This window comes from Coffea arabica, chromosome 9c, assembly GCF_036785885.1.
Source record: "Coffea arabica cultivar ET-39 chromosome 9c, Coffea Arabica ET-39 HiFi, whole genome shotgun sequence".
NCBI lineage: Eukaryota > Viridiplantae > Streptophyta > Magnoliopsida > Gentianales > Rubiaceae > Coffea > Coffea arabica.
In genome coordinates this window covers 35662341-35682904 of record NC_092326.1, presented here as the reverse complement: position 1 = coordinate 35682904, position 20564 = coordinate 35662341, and the positions used below count along the sequence as shown (strand labels likewise).

Genomic DNA, 20564 nt, shown 5'->3' with positions numbered 1-20564 from the left:
CCTCCCTCTCCCTCTGCCCGCAACCCCCCTCCCCCACCCCTGCGCTGTGGTGGAGGGAGCTGAGAGGAACGGCGGCAAGGTGGGAGTTGCGAAGAGGAGAGAGAACGCACGAGGGCTTTGGGTCGCGGCCAAGGAGGAACGGCTGCACATGGTAGAGCCAGGGGGCATGGCGGGAGGCAGAGGGGCGACAGTTGGGCTGGAGTCGCGCGAGGTGGTGGTGGCTTCGTCGGCGTTGCAAGGGAGAGAGAAGGGTTGTGGTGTCGCTGGAGTCGCGCGGCCGTGGGCAGTGGTGTCCGGCCGCGGAGACCGAGAAACGCGCGAGAGGAGAGAGACGTGGGGCGAGGTGGCGGCGTGCGCTGGTGATGAGGGGAAGAGATGACTGCGGACAAAGGGGAAAGGTGGCGTGGAAAGGCAGAGGGAAAGAGGGGAGGGGGAGGGAGAAAGAAAAAAGAGATTTTGAAAAAAGGGAGGGAAGGGAGAGAAAAAAAAAAAAAAAAAGAGGAAGGCCGGCAAAAGTTGGCCGGAATAGTTACCGGCTCCAGAAGCGGTGGTGGAGGTGGTGGCCGGTTGGGTGGGGCCTGGGGGAGGAAAAAGAAGAAGAAAAGTTGAAGGGAAAGTTTTTGTGTATTATTGAAGTGTGTAGGTAAAAAATTTTGATAAGTTTTTTGGGGTTCCTGTAGCAAAAGTTGTTAAAAAACTAGTAGCTAAAAAACTAGGCCAAAAACTTGGCTTCCAAACAAGCCCATGTGCCGTTGATTTCTAAACCACACAGCTATCCTTTCACTACTGTAGTAGTACCAACCATAGGCCACCACCTAAGTGTACCACCAGCCCAAGGCTGGTGGCCACCATCTAAATGGATTGGGTGGACCTATCAAAAACCCTTATCTCTCATAAAAAAATGTTACATCTAAATAATTTTTTATTTTTAAAAAATTCAGGTAGGTGTATTATGTATTCGTTTGGTTCGATGGTGGTTCAGTTCCCTCCGAATTACTCCTGAACCTGTTTAGGTTCGTCCCCTCCCCTTAGTATAGGATAAAATAGATTTATCGTATTTAAAAAAAAAATGTAATACCTACCATAGACGGATCCATTGGAATATATTACAAGTGACCCTTTGTGGTTTTACTTATTATAATATAATTCCCTAATGATTTGAAATGCCGTCATAACCACCTTGGGGTTCAGAAGAGTGTGGGGACGGTAAGGGGATTAAAACAATAAAAAAAGTGAAACAAAAGTATGTTAAATTGAATGATTAATTTCATTCTCACGTTTCCTATAAACTTAACTATTATTAAACTTGATTGTTTACAAGATACCTTCAATTTTATGACTTTCTAATATGTATCTATCAAATTAGAAGTAATTATTAGTTGATTTAAGCATTATATCCAAATACAGACCGAGAAAGTCTTGATCTAATAGATAAAGTTTAGACTTCATGACTTACAAGTCTAAGATTCAAATTCTCCTTCTCCTGCCTCTTTTTTAAATCTCACTCCTCCCTTGCTGATTTAAGAAAAAAAATGGTGCTTTCATGCAATGTCTTAGGGTTATTTCCCTGCTCATAAGCTGCAAAATGCCTTACTCAATGCCCTTCTAATTTTCCATTATTGGAATCCTCTCTATTATCATTTTTGTGTATTTTGCTTAAAAAAAATTTTCTCAAAGACCTCCTCAAATTACAAATGGCCAAGTTCCACAACACCTACATGATAAATTACTTGGCTCTCTTTTTTCTTTTTTTTTTTTAAGTGAAAGTTCTCGAATTTGAGACTTCTCACTTACGCTCCCTCCCCCCCTCCCCCGGTACTACTCAATCCAATTCTCTCCCTTCTTGGCTTACTTGAATTCAACATGACCATCAAATTTTAGTCTCATATGTATTGAGATTTGAGTCTAATTTGCATCTTCAACTTACAGCTGCTTAATCCCAAGAAAAACACAATTTATTGTAGTCACAACACCTACACGATATGTTACTTGGCTTACTTGAACTCGACAACACAACCCAGCTTTAGTCTCTTCATATGTTGAGATTTAATTCCAATTTGCATCTTCCAATTACTTAATCCCTAGTATAGTAAAACTTGTATCTGTCCAAACTAAGAGAGAACATCTTATTTCAATATTACTGTCATGTGGGGTATTTTTTAGGAAAGACTTCTTTATCGTACAGTGGAATATCTTGATTCGGACAATGCCCGAAACTGAGTGAAAACATCAATACCAAAAACAAAAAAAAAAAAAAGAAAAAAGAAAACCAATAATTCCTAATGATGGGAAACCAATGTTAAGGAGGGTCATTCCCAATCCTCAGGCTGTGTTGAGATATGCCAATTATTGCAGATTTTTCTAAATTCTTTTGGTACTAGAATAAGTTAGTTAATTGTTGAATAACGTAGTTGTTAGGATATTTATTAACAAGAGATGATGTTGAGTTGTTAACAAATATTTTTGATACGATTTGTTAAGTAGAAGATTGTGTCAATTTATTAGCTAACTAGTTTTGTTATTTAAAAAGTATGTTAGTCTGTTTTATATAAATGCTATAAATAGTGAGTTGATGAATGCAAACATAAGTTCTTTTTCCAACCCCCAGTACAAGTCTTGTTATCATCTTGATATCTTTGTTTATGCTCTTTTTTTCCAACAGCCCTCAATACAAGTCTTGATATCATCTTGATATCCTTATGCTCTATTTTTCCAACAGATTGGTGACCCTGTGACCTGAACAAGAAATATGACATCTTCTAGCTCTGTCATCCTCCCATTGTTCTGTGCCGTTCTCCTGTTATCAGCTTCATGGGCTGCTTCAGATTCAATTGAGGAGGAATTTTACTGTCGTGTCTGTTCAAATACTGATCCTTCGCTCCCTATGTCTGAAGCTTTTATTATTCAAAATAATTCTGCTTTTACTTCAATTCTTGAATCTACTGCTCAGAACCTGAGGTGCTTGGAGCAATCCAGGCACAAATCTAAGCTCATTTTCAAACCATTGGATGAATTCCAAGTTCAAGTAGCTGTTATATGCGCCAGAAAACTTGGCATTCAGGTCAGAGTCTGCACTGAAGGGCATGATTATGAAGGCCTTTCTTATACTACTGAGACAAAATCACCATGTTTTTCTGATCGATCTTTCCAATCTTGGATCTAGCAATGTCAGTATAGCTGAAAACATCGCATGAGTTCAGGCAGGTGCAACTATTGGTGAAGTTTATTCTTGGATAGCTCAGAAAAGTAGAACTCACGGATTTCCAGCGGGTCTTTGCACCAATGTTGGAATTGGTGGCTACATTATGGGAGCATATCGTACTCTGATAAGAAAATATGGCCTTGGGGCTGACAATGTTGTTGATGCTCGAATAGTTGATTCTTCTAGCAGAATTCTTAATCGTGAATCCATGAGTTCGGATCTGTTTTGGGCAATCAGAGGTGGAGGAGGAGGGAGCTTTGGTACCCCTCTTGTTTGGAAACTACGGTTGGTGCCTGTACCATCAATTGTGACAGTTTTTACTGTTCAAAGAACTTTGGAACAAGGAGCAACTAAGTTCCTATACAGATGGCAACAGGCTGCTGATCACCTGGACGAGGATCTCTTCATTAGAGTTCTTTTGCAGCTGACAAATTCAACCGATGATCAGAAAGGAAGGAGGACTATAGAAACAGCCTACGAGGCTCTATTTCTTGGAAGGGCTGATGGCGATAGACTCCTAAAAGTAATGAAGAAAGGTTTTCCTTAATTGGGATTAACACAAGAAGACTGCATTGCAATGTGCTGGATTGAACCAGTGCTCTATATAGTCCGATACCCCAGAAATATAACACCTGTATTTTTGCTTCAAGGAAAGCCATTATTGAACAAAAATACTTCAAACTTTAAATTCAGACTTTGAAAAAGGGCCAATCCCGGAACAGGCCGTTGAGGGAATATGGAAAGGGCTTCTGAAAGAAGATTCACCACTGATGATTCGGAGTCCTCATGGTGGAATGATGAGTAGAATTTCAGAATCTGAAACTCCTTATCCTCACAGAAATGGCACAAAATTTATGATTCAGTGGCTAACATCATGGGAAAGTGGAGATGATGAGGAAAGTATGAAGGAACACATTGGTCAAGTTTGTCTGCTACAAGTTTTTTAACAACTTTATCTACGGTAACATTAAAAAACTTCTCAAAATTTTTAAATTATACACTTCAAAATATCTAAAAATTTACACACTTTAAAAATTTTTCCTACAACTTCTACAGTAAGTTATAGTAAAGTTTTAGGCAAACATCCAAAAAAACTCATTTGTCGAACGGGCCATTGATTGGATTACAAAGTTGTACAAATTCATGACTCCATATGTTCGCATGTCTCCTAGGGCAGCTTTTGTGGACTATAGGGATCTTGATTTGGGAGTGAACACTATTGATGGTGGTACAAGTTTTCCAGAAGCAAGTTCACGGGGCACTAAGTACTTCAAAAACAAGTGGAAAAGACTAGTGCTTGTTAACACAAAAGTTGATCCTGATAACTTCCTTAGACATGAACAAAGCATACCTATTGTTGATCCTTTGTCTACCTGAAAGAAGAAGAGGGGAACAGCTATGGAGGAAGAAACGTTAGCAGTAAGAGCTGCGCTTGTGATGGCCAAAGCTGCAGGATGGACGAAAATAGAAGTCCAATCAGACTGCAAATCCGTGGTCGATCAAATTAATGCAAGCAGTGTCCATGACATTAGCATTGCAACAGTCCTAGAGGACATTGAGGAGCTGAAGAAAGAGTTTCAAGAGCGCAACTTTTCTTTTGTGTATAGAACAGGCAACACGTGTAGCCATACACTAGCTCAAAATGCAATTAAGCTAGTACATGACATAGAATGGAACAATGAGTTTCCGGTATGGCTGATGGACATGGCTCGGAAAGATATGAGGGCAATTGCCCCGTTTTGTAACTAACTCTTGTATTATCAAGTTTAATATATGAAAGTACTAATTCCGTTTGTTGGAAAAAAAGAAAGAAGAAGAGGAAAGTGGAGGACAGGCACGGTTTCGTCTGATTACTGAAAACGGTATTTGATCATTTTGTTTGCCAATATTTGATAAATTTTTCCTGACTAATATTACCAAATTCACAAGAGAAGACTATATGAACTATAGGAGATCTTCAATTGGGAGAAGACAGGATTAATGTCATAAAAGTTAGAGTTTGGGGTGTTAACTACTTCATAAACAATTTTGAAATGCTTGTGCTTGTGAAGGAAAAGGTGATCCTGATTAATTAGTTTTTTCCAGCATGGACTGAGCATTCCGACCATTTACGCCCTGTGAAAGAGAGATGAGTGAAAATTGATGGTATGAATGCGTCTTTTTTTCCCCCTCCCCACCCCCCACTCCCCCAACCAAAAAAACTCATAAATTCTAGTTAAACAACTGAGACCACCAAGATTTTATATCTTTGATAAGATGGTGACACTGTTCATCTTTTAACTATAGCTATCATATATCACGATTTCAGAAAGAATTGGAATCCGTTCTTCAGAGAAATTATGTCATTCCTTTATGTCCATTGTTCCTATACCTTCTCCTAGCACTGTCATCCTTGTTCACCATACTCTTGTTATCAGTTTGATAAGATGTTTCGGACTTGATATAGGATGGGTTTTACCATCGTGTTAGCTTCACTACGAAATCCCTCATATCTTTCCCTGAAGCTTTTATTTTACAGAAAATAATGCTTCACTCGAATCTGTTGTGCAATCTACTACTCAGAAGTTTTAGTGGCTGATACCATCCAGGCCCAAACCTGAGTTCATCTTTTCACTGTTGATAGATTCACATGTTGAGATAGCTGTCCTATGCTCCAAAAAACTTGTGATTCAGGTCAGAATCCACCTTGCAGGGCATGTTTATGAAGGCCTAACATGACATTTTTTTTAAACAGAATCCCCACGTATGGTGGTAGGCCTCAGCAAACTTTGATCCATTAACGTTTATTATGGGCAGCAATAACACCTGCTCAGACAGGTGCAACTATTGGTGAAGTTTAAGCTTGGATTGCAGAGACAAGCAAAGTGAACAAGATAAATGGCTACACAAGCTTCAGTAAAACAAGTGCTTGGGGCACCAAGAACCTCGAAAACAACTTCAAAAGACTCACTTTTGAAGATAATAGTTCATCCTGATAACTTCTGCTGGCGTGAACAAAGTCTCCCACCTCCCAACCCTTCTTGCCTTGGTAAGTGGAAATGAGAAGAAAATGCACTTTATCTGGCAACATTAGGGGACGTACTACATTTTGTTCATGAAGTTAGGTTTGATGCTTTTTCACAAGTACAAAAATGATATGAACAATAATTGAACAGCTCAAATGTTTCACCCTGAAAAGTGCGATTTAAATGAAATTAACCTCAACAAGAAATCTAGCACTTGACTGACGAAATCCAGAAAAGTTAAGAGAAGTAATATTCTCAGTTCTCAACCACAGAGCATAATCATATTCTAATGTAAATTTAACGTTTTTGTCACAGTGGAGAGATTTTTTAAATCATATGTTAGTGCAGACAACTACTTATCAAACAAGATTTTTCCCCTTAAAAGAATAAGTAGGTAACTTCTTTGATTTCCTAACGGGCATTATATTCACATTCCAGCAATCATTACGATTTACAGTATCTGCTACTTGAAACTGCAATAGAAGTACTTAGCTTTCACAGGATTATCCAATTTTTAGTTGAGCTCTGAATCTGACATGATTCTCTAGCAAAAAATTATTTTGCTAGTGCCTAACAAAAAAAAAAAAAAAAACACTTTCAGTTTGGACCTTTGTTCAGCTTTCATCATTCTAATCATGGAAAGCAATAATTCAGGGGGGAACTGGTATGGCCTTAAATTCATTCTTCAGCCTGATCCATAACATGAGACAATGAATATGCTGTCTTCTAGCTCTGTCATCCTGTCTTTATTCTCTATCACAGTACTTGTATCACTTCCATGGGCTGCTTCAAGCTCAATTCCGGAGGAATTCTACCATTGTGTTAGTTCGAATACTGATCTCTCTCTTCCTTTCTCAGAAATCTTTTCTACCCCAAATAATGTTTCATTTAGTTCAATTCTTGAATCAACTGCACAAAACCTCAGGTGTATGCTGCCATCCACGCACAAACCTCAGCTCATCTTCACACCATTGGCCAAATTCCACGTGCAAGAAGCTGTTATATGTGCCAAAGAACACAGCATTCATTTTAGAGTTCACAGCAGAGGGCATGATTATGAAGGCCTCTTTTATACTTCTGAGTCTACATCACCCTTTATAATGATCGATCTGGCCAAACTTCGATCCATTAATGCTGGTTGGAAGACAATAGCGCATGGGTTCAGGCAGGTGCAACAATTGGCGAAGTTTATTACTGGATTGCCAAGAAAAGAAAAACTCATGGTCTCCCTGCTGGCATTTGCACCAGCGTAGGAATTGGTGGCCACATAACAGGTTCCTGTACCGGCAACTGTGACAGTTTTCACAGTTCCAAGAACATTGGAACAAGGAGCAACTAGATTGCTGTATAGGTGGCAAGAAGTTGTTGATCAGTTTGACAAAGATCTATTCCTTAGAGTCACCAGTGAATACAAGTAATCACAATCAAAAGCGAACCATACAAACTGCCTACAATGCTTTATTTCTTGGAAGGGCTAACAGACTCCTCGAAGTAATGAAAAAAAGCTTTCCTGAATTGGGATTGACCCGATGAGACTGTATAGCTGGATTGAATCAGTACTGTATATGGCCAACCTCCCGTATAATACAAGGCCTGAATTTATGCTTCAACGAAAATCATCATATCCGAGGAACTACTTCAAAGCTAAGTCAGACTATGTACAAGAGCCAATTCCAGAACAAGCACTGGAGGGAATTTGGAAAAGGTTCTTAGAAGAAGATTCACCACTTGCCTTCTGGACACGTTATGGAGGAATGATGAGTCAAATATCAGAAACTGAAACTCCTTTAGCCTCATGAAAAGGCCCAAAGTACATGATACTGTGGCTAACATCCTTGGAAAGTGGAGACTCAGCCACGGACAAGCACATTGGTTGGGTTAGAAGGCTGTACAATTTCATGACACCTAATGTTTCCAAATACCCAAGAGAAGCTTATGTGAATTACAGGGATCTTGATCTAGGAGTGCAAAAGATTCATGGTAAGACTAGTTTCACAAAAGATAGTACTTGAGGCGGTAAATACTTCAAAAACGACTTCAAAAGACTAGTACTGGTGAAGACAAAAGCGGATCATGACAACTGTTTCAGGCATGAACAAAGCATCCCAATAATTCATGCCCAGAAGTAAAAGATGAAGTGAAAAAAAAGGATTTCACCATGTTCTGAATAGGGTAATAAGTTTTATGTTCTCCTACTTGGTCTTTTACTGGCTTGAAAACTTAACCAGATGAACAGCAACAGAATCTGGTGGAATATTGAAGCCCTTTTCTCAGAAACAACGAGAAAAGATTATTATTTGTGAAGACAAAAGTTGAACCTGGCAAATTTAGACATGAATAAACCATACAAACTCTTGACGCAGTGCGTGAAAGAAATGAGAAGTAGAATGTTAATATGAGGCATGGGAAAGAATAAACCAATTTTATTTCATCATTTCTTTGCCACGAACTAATATATTTTTTGGATTAATGTTGTACATACTAGCACTCTTGGATACATGTCATTTTAACTCCAAATTGAATTTGAACTTCATTTTTCACAATGTGCCATGCATCTAAGTGTACAAAATCAACCCTTTATTTCACAGCATGAACGACTCCAACAGTAACTCTATTTTTACCAATAAACCTACTCGGTTTCCCAACTACTAAAAACCAGTAATACCTCAAGTGCGAAATATTTTTCAAGATACATAATTTCTAAAGTACTAGCTGCGGAAGCAGGTGCCTTCGTAAATGTTGATAGTAAATTTGATTTAGAAAATATTGTTGTAGCCGCAAGAATTGGTGGGAAGATGGTCAATGTGCGACTGCCTATCAATCCCAATGTCGATCCTCAGGTACTTAATGTTCCAAAACGCGAATACGAGATTTATATCAAGAACATTGATTGTACTAATTTCATCCATTAGTAGTGCTACTTTGTCTGTAAACAAGTCAAAGGCAAGGGTATTGATAAACATCAGCATCCTGTTGCCTCGGTCATGACTTCTTGTGGAGCAGGAAAAAGTCTAAGAAGCATAATATATGCTTGAACCAGGTCCATCCTTATGTTGCCGCTGGAAACAAGAACCTAAAATTTGGCTTCAGCAATTCAGAAATGAGAAGCTGCAAAATGGTTTGTAGATGATGTAAGGTCTCATGCTAATGAACTAAAGCTTGTTGGGGCCCATTCCCATCTTGGTTCTACCATTTTTAGCAAGGTATGCTCTTTAAAGTAGCATTCAACATGCTTTTCTCTTGGTTTAGACTTCAAGATGTCAAAGATGAGCTTCTTGGAGGATTCAATTTTATCTCTTCAACATCATACTTTTGCTTGATTGACATTTTGCTTCCACTCCCCACCTACCTGTTAAAAAGATAGGGAAAAAAAAGTTGGAAAAACTAGACGGGCAGTACGGCTGGCAGTTTCATACAACTACGTGATTGTTGTATTTTCTACACTATATACTGTATGCTTACATAACTTTATTGTATTTATAAATTTTATTCGTGTACACCATATCAACGCACAAAATACACCCGTTCTTGTAAGAGTGTACCCATATTATACATACGGTACACCAACTGCGCCTAATTATACCTAAATCAATCACACCTGTTCCATTCTCGGAAAAATTCATCTTTATCAGGTGCTGCAATTCTGTTTGCGGACATCTTTTTTGCTTATCCGGCTTTTCTTTATATGGTTCCTGAACAGAGGTTAATTATACTTGCAACCTCTAGTCAGGTCTGTATACTTGCTAGCCCGTTACACAATCTCTTTAGGTTCCTTCCTCTCTATAAAATAGGATAGATTAGATTATACAAATATTATCGTTGCTGACAAAAAAAAAAAAAAAAAAAAAAAAGAGAGGTTAGTTATAGGACTAGTGTTTGGGCATTTCTTTGTTTAGGCAACTTTCTACAGCCAGTCTCTCCCTATGTCTATGTGTATGCAGCTGTCTATTACTCCATTTAAATCTTTGTCAATTGTTCTGAATCTCTCTGTCTCGGTTATATGCAAATGGACAATGTTCACACTCTATAGCTTGCAAGATCTATTGCACATATTGACATGTCAAAATGGTAATCTCATCATTCACAGAGTATATGAATGATGATAGACGCATGGTACTTCTTTATATTTCTTTTGATCGGTAAAATCTCATTACTTTTCTGCATGTAGACATTTTCAGGGATGCTGCAGTCTTAATGGTTAACTACATTGACGAGATTCAAGCCCAAGGATTTCAAGGTGATCACCTAAACAATGGAGGTGGTTTGGGAATTGATTACCGTCATGTCATACAAGGGCTCTCCTTCCCACACCTAGAGATGCAGCATGGCTGCAGGACTTTCCCGTCAGTCATGGGCCTATTTGATAATTCAACTTAATGTTGAAAATTAACTCAATCACAACTTTTTGGAATTTAATTTGCTTGATAACTGAAATACCTGGCCACTTAATATATTAAGTACTGCTTAATTTGATATAAAATTTTAAGTGAAACTGAATTTCTGAATTGATTACATATGTTACACCTCTTACACATATAACACACTTTCATACTTACTCTCACACAAAGCTATTTGCTCTTGTCCTGCTTGACATACACACACACAAAATTTCAAACATTAAGTACTGTCTCTTAATTGTTTAATTATTTTCTCGTACGCAAAACCCTTATAACTTTTTTATACACTGTCAATGTAAAATTTTATTTTCACTAATAGGTTTAGATCATGTTACATAACATGAATTCAAGCTTGAAATTCAAGTCATGCACATATGGCATACATCCAAAACTACTAATGTAAAAAAATCACTACACTATCATTACATAAAAATTTAATCCTTTCTTTCTCTCCAAATAAACAAATAAAGAAAATTTTTTTAAAGATAGAAGTATAATATTTGTGTGATAGTTTAATTCAGTGCTATAATTCAATTATGCCTTATTTGATAATTCAATTAAGCACTTAAATATAATGGATTCAGATCTTAACATGTTCAAATGTATTTGATAACAAAAAATTGAACATCTGAATTAATTAAGTGGTACTGAATTTTCGAAACAAAACTTACTTCAAAAAATAAGGAATAAACTATTCACTTATCATATAATGTGATATACACTCAAATGTATTAAATTTACTGCTTAACAATTCAATAACTTATTGGATTCAGTTTTCAAACTTTAATTCATCAAACGTACCCTTACCCTTAGTTATCAAACATATATAACTTTATCAATTTAGCAACTTATACTTTCAACACTTAATTTATAGATTTCAGATTCTAAAATTTAAACTTCAGACGGACCCTAGTTTTGTATGTTGCTCATATCACTACAAGACAAGAAACGACATTTTTGTGACTTCAAATATTGTGGGGCCACAAATGCAATGCCCACATGGCAAGTCACGTAAGAGCAGATGAAACTGTGTCGTTTAGCAACCATTTGTAGTTTTGTTACCGGGATAATTGCAGAAACCTCCCCTGAGGTTTCTGCCATTTGCACTGACCTCCCCTGTGGTTTGAAAAATTACACTAACCTCCCTTGAAGTTACTAATCTTTTACAAATTCAGTCCAAACGATTAAAATATTGTTTTAGAGAGTAAATTAGAATTTTTTACCAAATTTGTCCTTTGTACTAAATGTCCAATGAATAACAAAATATTACAAATTAATTAACAATTAATAAATTTTAAAGAGTATAATTTATAAACAAATACGCATTACCTATTTAAAGTACCGGCTCTTTATGGGTATTTTACTTTCAAACATTTAATTTAATACAAATATTTACGCTCAAATACATATTTGTATTTACTTTCAAATATTTAATTTTTGTTAAATACAAAAACTACCAATCTCTCTTCCGTAAAAATATTAATATAACACTTTTTCAATTTTAGTTACAAACATATATGTATTTAACATAAATTAAATGAGTCAAAATAAAATACCCATAAAGAGCCAATACTTTACTTATGTAATGGATGAAAGCCATAAAAAATTAATACTTTATGGGCCATTTCTTTTTTTTTTTTTTAAATATTTAATTTATATTAAATAAATAACCTACCGATTTCCTTTTTGCAAAAATATTATTGTAATACTTTTTGAATTTTACTTAAAAACATTGATATATTTATCATAAATTAAATGTTTGAAAATAAAATATTCGTAAAAAATCGGTACTTTAAATGAGTAATGCGTGTTTACCTATAAAGAGGTGGTAACTATTTAAAGTACCGGTTCATTAAGGGTATTTTATTTTCAAACATTTAATTTAATACAAATATTTACGCTCAAATACATATTTGTATTTACTTTCAAATATTTAATTTTTATTAAATACAAAACCTACCAATCTCTCTTCCGTAAAAATATTAATATAACACTTTTTCAATTTTAGTTACAAATATTTATGTATTTAATATAAATTAAATGATTCAGAATAAAATGCACATAAAGAGCGAATACTTTACTCGTGTAATGGATGAAAGGCATAAAAAATTAATACTTTATGGGCCATTTATTTTTTTTTAAAAAATATTTAATTTATATTAAATAAATAACCTATCGATTTCCTTTTTGCAAGAATATTACTGTAATAATTTTTGAATTTTATTTACAAATGTTGATATATTTATCATAAATTAAATATTTAAAAGTAAAATATCCGTAAAAAACCGGTATTTTGTCAGGATCAAACGCTTACCATTACACCAAAAGTTATAGCTATTAGCGAAGACACAACTTTATTTCCTTAATCACAATGGCAGCGCAAAGTACCGTACCACGCTCGGCCAGCATGAGGGGTTGCACCCCTGAGTGCCACGGGTTGGGCGGTTAGTCCTTTCGAGTCGGGATCTGAAAGATGTTGCTGATTAGACCAACATACTTTAAATGAGAAATGCGTGTTTGCCCATAAATTATACTCTTTAAAGTTTATTAATTGTTAATTAATTTATAGTACTTTGTCATTCATTTGACATGTAATACAAAGGACAAATTTGATAAAAAATTCTAATTTCACTCTCTAAAATAATATTTTAATCCTTTGGACTGAATTTCTAAAGGATTAGTAACCTCAGGGGAGGTTAGTGTAATTTTTCAAACTACAAAGGAGGTCAATTCAAATGTCAAAAATCTCAGGGGAGGTTTCTGCAATTATCCCTTTGTTACCAGCACCCGTTAAGGTCATCATAACCCAGCTTTGTCTGCTTTTGTTAGAGTCTTAACTTCTTAACTAGTCAACCATTAGATTAGCGGTCATAGAACCGGGGGGGAAAAAAAATCAGAAGCATTTCTCCTCCCCTTTTTCAAATTTCTCAATTTCCCTCCATGTCAATCTCTCTCTCCCCCTCCTTATCGATCTCCTTGCTCAAAATCCACCACCACTTTTTTCTCTTAAAATTTTCTTGCTGTGAGAGTTTTTCCAATTTTCTTTGATCAATTTTGCTTTGACTTCGAACCAAAACCATTGCAGGGGACACTTGAGAATTTGTTTGCTCAGAAAATATTCCAAAAATTTGGGTAAGGATCGAGATTCTTCAAGTTTCACTTTTTTTGATTAATCTTTTTTTTTTTTGTGTTGCTGTTCTTTTCAGGTATTTTCACCTGCTTTTATTCACTTTTCATCGTGTTGTAAATTTGTAAGGTAGAAAATTTGTTTTTGAACAAAATTTGATGATGTGCATTAGGTCTTCGATGCATTTATAAGAGATTAGCTTTAGTATAAAAAACCATGGTTGAAATTAGGTCTTTGATCATATGAATGAAATTAGATTTACTACAAAATTGCTGCAAATTTTTATTTCTTGCTATGTACTACACAAATTTTTGTTTGGATTGCATTTTCTTGGATTTTTTTTATAGAAAAATTATACATGAATCATTCAATTCATTCCTCCCTCTATGTATCAAGGGAAAATGACTAATTTTGTATCTAAACTTTTTCATTAGTGCCTATTTAGTCGTCTTGAACATTTATTCCTTGTCAATTTAATACACGAGCTTATTTTGTAGTTTCAATTAAGGACCTACGTGCCAACACCATCCCCTAAAACTGATTTGACTTTTAAATGATCAACTAAACAGGGGTATTTTGAGAACGTCATTTACGGGGTTGTAATAAATCAAGTATATCGTGTAAAAAATCATAAGGTTAAACTTTTAAAAAGTTTTATATGGTGATTTTTACATAATTTAAAAGTTTTATCTAGTGTTTTTTTACATGATTTACTTTTTTTTTTACAGTCTCGTGAGTGATGTTTTTATAATACCTCTATTTAGTTAGTTAATTAGGAATCATATTTAGGAAGTGGTGCCACTGTAGAGGTCTTTAATTGGAACTACAAAATAAGTTCAAGTATCAAATTAACCAGAAATAAAAGTTCAAGACTAAATTGGCATCAACCAAAAAAAAAAAATTAGGGACGAAATTGGCCATTTACTCAAGTATCAATAATGTCTTATTTGTTCTATTATTTTGCATTTCTAATGAATTTCTCACCGTTATTCTACTCAAACAAATGATGCAGCAAATTTTTTACCATTCGCTCTACAGGTGAGCCCATATAGACTGAACCTACACAAGCTTTTGCTTTTAAACTTTTGCTATTCTTGTGGCATTGTCGTGGGGTCACAGTCTTAGACCATCTGTCCAAAACTCCTCCATTTCTCTTTCTTCTTTCCCTCCCTGGCCCCTGCCTGCCTTTCCTACTCACTACTCAGAACTCCCTCCTTCAAAACCCACCCACCAACCAATCAAGCCACACATCCCCACCCCACGCCACCCACTTCTGCCCCCGCCCCCACAGCCCAAGTTTACTTGCCTCGGTTAGCCATTAGTTGGTTCCTTTGGCTGACCAAAATTAGCTTTTCCACTTCAATTCGCCAAAATGTTGAAGAAACAGTGACCCCTTTTCACTTTCACACTCTTCTTTCCTCCAAAATTTCTAACATTCTCTTCACCCAAACTGTTCCAAGATTCCCTTCATTTCAGTGATTTCACGCTTCCCTCTCCGATTGGTACTTTTTCTCTCTGCATTTTCTGATCTTCTTTTAGCTTTTTCTTTTTTTTTTTTTCCATTTTTTGCTCGTTTTATGTTTTAATAATGCCCGTGTTGTCTTGCTCATGTCACATCATTGTTATTAATTTAAGGAAAAAACACAGGATTTTACTTAAGTGGTAACTTCAAGATTAGTTTTTTATTGTGTTCTCTTGTTTTTTCCCCCCTTTTCTTTTTGCTTTTTGCCGTTTTACTTGTTTTATGCTTTGCTTTTTTTTTTTTTTCTAACAATGGCCTCTTCTTTGCTGATTTGTTTAGCTTAGAGAAGGGATAATTTGATAACTTCGAGATTGGTAGTACTAATATTTTAGTGCAGATAATTCTGGTGGGTTGCAGAGATAAAAACGAATACCTTGTTTTTTTCTTTCTCTATTCTGTATTTTATTGATTTATAGTACATTCCGTTCTTCTTGTTTAATGCTTTGCCAAACAAAATGTTTGTTGATTTCTGTATTTGATCGTGGGTTTTGACCTGGACCAAGAAAGATCGGGGTTTCTTTTACCCTTTTGACTAAGGATCCATTTTCCTTAAGCTCCCCGCCTATTTGTTTGGAATTTTTTTTGGTTAGTTCTCTGTCTTTTTCTATGCACAGTTATTCCTTCATTCTACAATTTCTCATCATTTTTACTAAACTGGTCGGCGGAGATTGGCTTCCGGGAATCTTTATTTAGTTATCAGTTTGATGAACTCTCGGGCGTGTAGTTTATCTGGCTGATTAGTTATGCTATGAACTCATTTTCTTGCTCTTGCTGATCTCAGGGTTTATTACCCTTTGGGAAGAGTTCGGTTTCTGTTTTTGCTCGCAGTTTATCATTCGTGGGCCATTGGGGCGCTTCTTCAGTCATGTCCGGTGAATCCTCTACGGCCCTTTCTAATGGCAATGCTGGTGCACCTTCTGATCCGCACCGTACTTACGAAGTTGTGGTGGCTGCTACTAGTAAGATGGGTATTGGCATGGATGGAAAAGTACCATGGAAGCTGCCAACTGACCTCAAGTTTTTCAAGGACATAACTGTGACCACATCTGATCCTACCAAGAAGAATGCTGTCATTATGGGTAGAAAGACCTGGGAAAGTATTCCCTTGGAGCGCCGTCCTCTTCCTGGTCGCCTAAATGTTGTTCTGACTCGGTCGGGTAGTTTTGACATTGCAACTGCAGAGAATGTTGTAATCTGTGGGAGCTTGCTATCTGCTTTGGAACTGTTAGCAGCATCTCCTTATTGTCTGTCAATTGAGAAAGTGTTTGTTATTGGAGGTGGCGAGATTTTGAAGTGAGTAGATTTTCTGTTTTACTTGTGTAATTTGCAGTTTTATTCTATGTAGTTCTTTGATTCGTTGACTTATGCTGTAGGGAATCCCTCAATGCTCCTGAATGTGATGCTATCCACATCACTGAAATTGATGCTGACATTGAATGTGATACTTTTATCCCAGCTATTGATTCCTCTGTGTTTCAGCCCTGGTATTCGTCTTTTCCATCTATTGAAAACAAGCTCCGCCACTCCTTTACTACTTATGTCCGTGTGAGAAATTCAGGAGTTGAACCTATCAGTCAGACCAATGGCGTAATTCCTGGCAACAGTTTGGACATTGCTAAGATTGAAGGTAAGACATTCTCTTTTTTACCTAAAATGATCTTTGATAGGCATGAGGAGCACAAGTATCTGAGACTTGTGGAAGACATAATCTTAAATGGCACGGCAAAAGATGACAGGACCGGGACTGGTACTATGTCAAAATTTGGTAGTCAGGTATTGAAGAATTAGTACAAGATTTTTATCCAATTTTTGCTAGTTTTCTCTGCAGACGGATGTCTTAAAGTAATTGCGTATATGATGTTACTGTATGCAGATGAGGTTCAATCTGCGAAAATCATTTCCATTGCTGACCACTAAGGCATGATTTTTGGATCATTCGGACTTTCTTATCTTTTGCTTTGCATCACCTCATGTTTACATTATTGTTTAAAGATGTGACCAATGCGGCTGGTTTTGTAGAGAATATTTTGGCGAGGTGTTGTTGAAGAACTTTTGTGGTTCATTAGTGGCTCAACAAATGCTAAAGTAACTCTCTTGTTCTCTTACCTCAAAGCTTAATTGAATTTGGTTACACTTATTGATCCCTTAAACACTAGATATCATTGAATGACACCTTTGAATAACATGGTTTCTGTAATTTATATCTTGAGATGTTCTTCGAAATGCTGCATATTGAGCTAGTACATTCTACAGGTATTACAAGAAAAGGGGATTCATATATGGGATGGCAATGCATCAAGGGATTACCTTGACAGGTAGTTGCAGTGTTCTGTTCTTCTACCTGTGTTTGTTTTGGTTGATGCAAGTTTTTCTCTGTTTCAGTATTGGTTTGGCAGAGAGGGAAGAGGGTGACCTGGGGCCTATATATGGATTCCAGTGGAGACATTTTGGTGCTAGGTTGGTGATATCTTTAATAAATCTACTATTGCCTGTATAATTGGTACAGAATTAGTTGTTTTTATTTGGTTGCTTGTTATTGTGATATACAGGTATACTGACATGCATGCTGATTATACTGGCCAAGGATTTGATCAATTGATGGACGTAATTGGAAAAATAAAAAATAATCCAGATGACAGGCGGATTATACTTTCTGCTTGGAATCCTTCTGATCTGAAACTAATGGCACTTCCACCTTGTCACATGTTTGCACAAGTCAGTAAATCATTAGCATATAAATGCTTGCTTGGTTGTTGCTATTCGCCTTCTACTCAATCCTTTCCACTCTTTTTGCAGTTTTATGTTGCAAATGGAGAGTTGTCCTGCCAGATGTATCAGCGTTCTGCTGACATGGGCCTTGGCATTCCATTCAATATTGCATCTTATGCCCTGTTTACATGCATGATTGCTCACGTTTGTGGTGAGATTTGGCAGTAGAAAGCACAATGATTAGTGATATTTTAGTCTTTAATGTCCTGGATAGTGGCGACTACATGTGAGATTCTAATAAAATCCCAAGGTGCATTTTGCTTTTGAAAATGGCTGGGCCTTGGACATAAAAAAGGCCACTTGCGCTCCTTTACTTTGGATAAGGGATTCTTTTTTTGGATGATGGCTGAGGGGAGTGGGCAGACGACTCTTCATTTGAACTTTTAGTCTCTTTTACGGTATTATAGAATGCCTACTCCTGGAAAATTTTTGTTCTCATCTTTAGGGAATGATACCGGCCCTTTCAAAATTTTTGTTAGTCCATCTTCAGGCTGTCCATGTGCTGCTTCCTTGGCATGGGGGGAGGGGGAAACGGAACATAATTCTTGAATTATTTCATGCTGGGGTTCCTTTTGGATATTAATGAAAGGGAGAAGATCTTTTGACATCTTCTTAAAAGTCTGTTTGTTTTCATTAGCAATGTAATTTACAAAGTTATTTCATGGATTCCTTCTACAGATCTTTTACCAGGCGATTTTGTCCATGTTATTGGGGATGCACATGTGTATCGCACACACATCAGACCTCTGCAGGATCAAATTCAAAAACAACCTAAACCCTTCCCAGTAAGCATCACACATGTATGGGATAATACTCGCAGGCGTTTATCCCTCAAGTGTATTGTTAACTTGGGATAAAGATTCAGAAAATGGGTGTTTTGCTGACTTGTATCTTTGTCTTTCTGGTACTTTTTGAATGACGTTTGTCTGCAGATTTTGAAAATCAATCCTCAGAAGAAAGATATAGAGTCTTTTGTGCCTGCTGATTTTACTCTCCTAGGTTATGATCCTCACCAGAAAATAGATATGAAAATGGCAGTGTAGACTTCTAATGTTGATTAGGAAGAGGAGCATGAAGACTCTTTTGCATCCTGTTCAGCAAAAATGAGCTCTCATTCTGAGGCAAGTGTCTTGGTTTTCTGGGCCATTTCTAAACTAGGTTTTTGCCAGTTAAACTCTTGGATGACTTTGAAGATTAACGCTGATTATTTCAACATGGAATTCTTGATATTTACAAGTCAAACAATCACAGGTGGCATATTGTTCAATTATCTCTGAATATGTTAGGCATTCTTTTTTCTTATAAATTTGCTCCTAGAAGTGCTATGACTTGCATATTTTTTATGACTATGGACATCTCAAGACGTGTATTTCATTGATCCCTTGTTTTTTAATTGTCCTTGTTATATGCACCAAGCGCATATTTATTTGCATTTAGGGGTGTTCTGCATCTTCAGCAAACCAATTCGCAGTTCTAGTGCTACCTATACTTCTGTCTGCATTCTATTGAGACTTTTTTTTTATCTCTGCCTCTCATAAATGTTTCTAATCGTGGTTTTGGATTAGCCACAGGCACACGTATATGGAGGTTTCTTGTAGTTTACCATATTTCTGAAATGCTAAGCATCCATCCATTCTGAATCTGAACTTGTAACTTTTTATCATATGTTTTGAAATTTGCAGGCTGGAGACTCGTAAGAATTGCGAAATGGATCTACTTGATTGTTGAATATTCAGGAATAGAGAATCCTTTAGTTCCACAGGGAATTGGTGGTTCTAAGGTGATTTAGATTACATAATCCTGGAACTTGGAAATTTATTGACTCTACACCTTAAAACTTGTACACACTTTCCTGTGTGGTTGATATCTAGTATATGAGATTTGCCTAATTCACAGTCTCTGTGTGTGCGCGTGCGCGCCTCTGTGTATATGGTATATGGTATTTTGGTTTATTCCTGGCAGGTGTGCTGGTTGTGGTTTCAGGTACATGTCCGATACTTGATTAAAAAACAAGCACTATTTCCTTTCGCATTATTGCGGTTAATAATGAAACAAACATGGAATTGGGTCTGCAAGTGCAGTATGACGTAATTCGGGAAGTGAAGTTTCCATAGTTTCTTTTTCTGTCCATAAGGAGGATTACATATTTGTCCATTGCAGAGCCACTGTGACCTTTCCCTAAGGCAATGGTATATTACTACACTGCATGAATTAGATGTAGAAATGTAGAAGTGACTTGCAAGTTAGCCGATTTTCTTCGTAGTACAACACGGTGATCGGGATCATTTGAGGTAGTTTGTAGCATGAACCTTGACAATGGTGTGGAATGTTAGCAAAATAAGAAGAGAAGCTTTCATTCCCTTTTACCCTTTGCCATCTGAGCGGGACCTTAAGCAGAATCTCAGAATCTTGAGAAACAGCGCAGCACTGCTTAGAAGTTGGAATTTTTGGGTTAATGGGCGAATTGGTTTTGGTAGAGATGCTGAATTTCCAATTCTCTGCGGGTTGGAATTTTTCCATCTTTTGGTGGCAATGCCAATAT

The 20564-nt window shown here is 36.7% G+C and overlaps 1 protein-coding gene and 2 pseudogenes across 6 annotated transcripts; all 3 read left to right on the top strand.

Moving 5' to 3' along the window:
* Window positions 1-2749: 2749 nt before the first annotated feature.
* Window positions 2750-4579, top strand: LOC140014207 (monolignol oxidoreductase AtBBE-like 15; annotated as a pseudogene).
* A 21-nt stretch (window positions 4580-4600) lies between these two features.
* Window positions 4601-10584, top strand: LOC140014206 (monolignol oxidoreductase AtBBE-like 15; annotated as a pseudogene).
* A 2860-nt stretch (window positions 10585-13444) lies between these two features.
* Window positions 13445-19920, top strand: LOC113707866 (putative bifunctional dihydrofolate reductase-thymidylate synthase). 6 transcript variants are annotated; one of them, XM_072064906.1, is made up of 12 exons: window positions 13445-13736; window positions 16035-16546; window positions 16627-17026; window positions 17127-17171; window positions 17273-17338; window positions 17507-17568; window positions 17636-17710; window positions 17803-17968; window positions 18050-18173; window positions 18701-18822; window positions 18955-19143; window positions 19705-19920. In XM_072064906.1, exons 2-11 carry the CDS (start codon window positions 16119-16121, stop codon window positions 19063-19065), a joined length of 1599 nt encoding a protein of 532 aa, XP_071921007.1. In that variant the 5' UTR covers window positions 13445-13736; window positions 16035-16118; the 3' UTR covers window positions 19066-19143; window positions 19705-19920. The 6 variants fall into 6 exon arrangements, with proteins under 6 accessions (XP_071921007.1, XP_071921008.1, XP_027086037.1 ...); XM_027230232.2 differs by lacking the exon at window positions 13445-13736 and adding an exon at window positions 14846-15233; XM_027230235.2 differs by lacking the exon at window positions 13445-13736 and adding an exon at window positions 14849-15233 and having other exon boundaries at window positions 18701-18807.
* Window positions 19921-20564: the final 644 nt, after the last annotated feature.

Excerpts from the sequence above, each read along its gene's own strand:
- LOC113707866 (XM_072064906.1), top strand. The coding sequence starts at position 16,119 with ATGTCCGGTGAATCCTCTACGGCCCTTTCTAATGGCAATGCTGGTGCA. Across the intron at positions 16,547-16,626 it reads GGAGGTGGCGAGATTTTGAA|GGAATCCCTCAATGCTCCTG; the intron begins GTGAGTAGATTT and ends CTTATGCTGTAG. Across the intron at positions 17,969-18,049 it reads CTTGTCACATGTTTGCACAA|TTTTATGTTGCAAATGGAGA; the intron begins GTCAGTAAATCA and ends CTCTTTTTGCAG.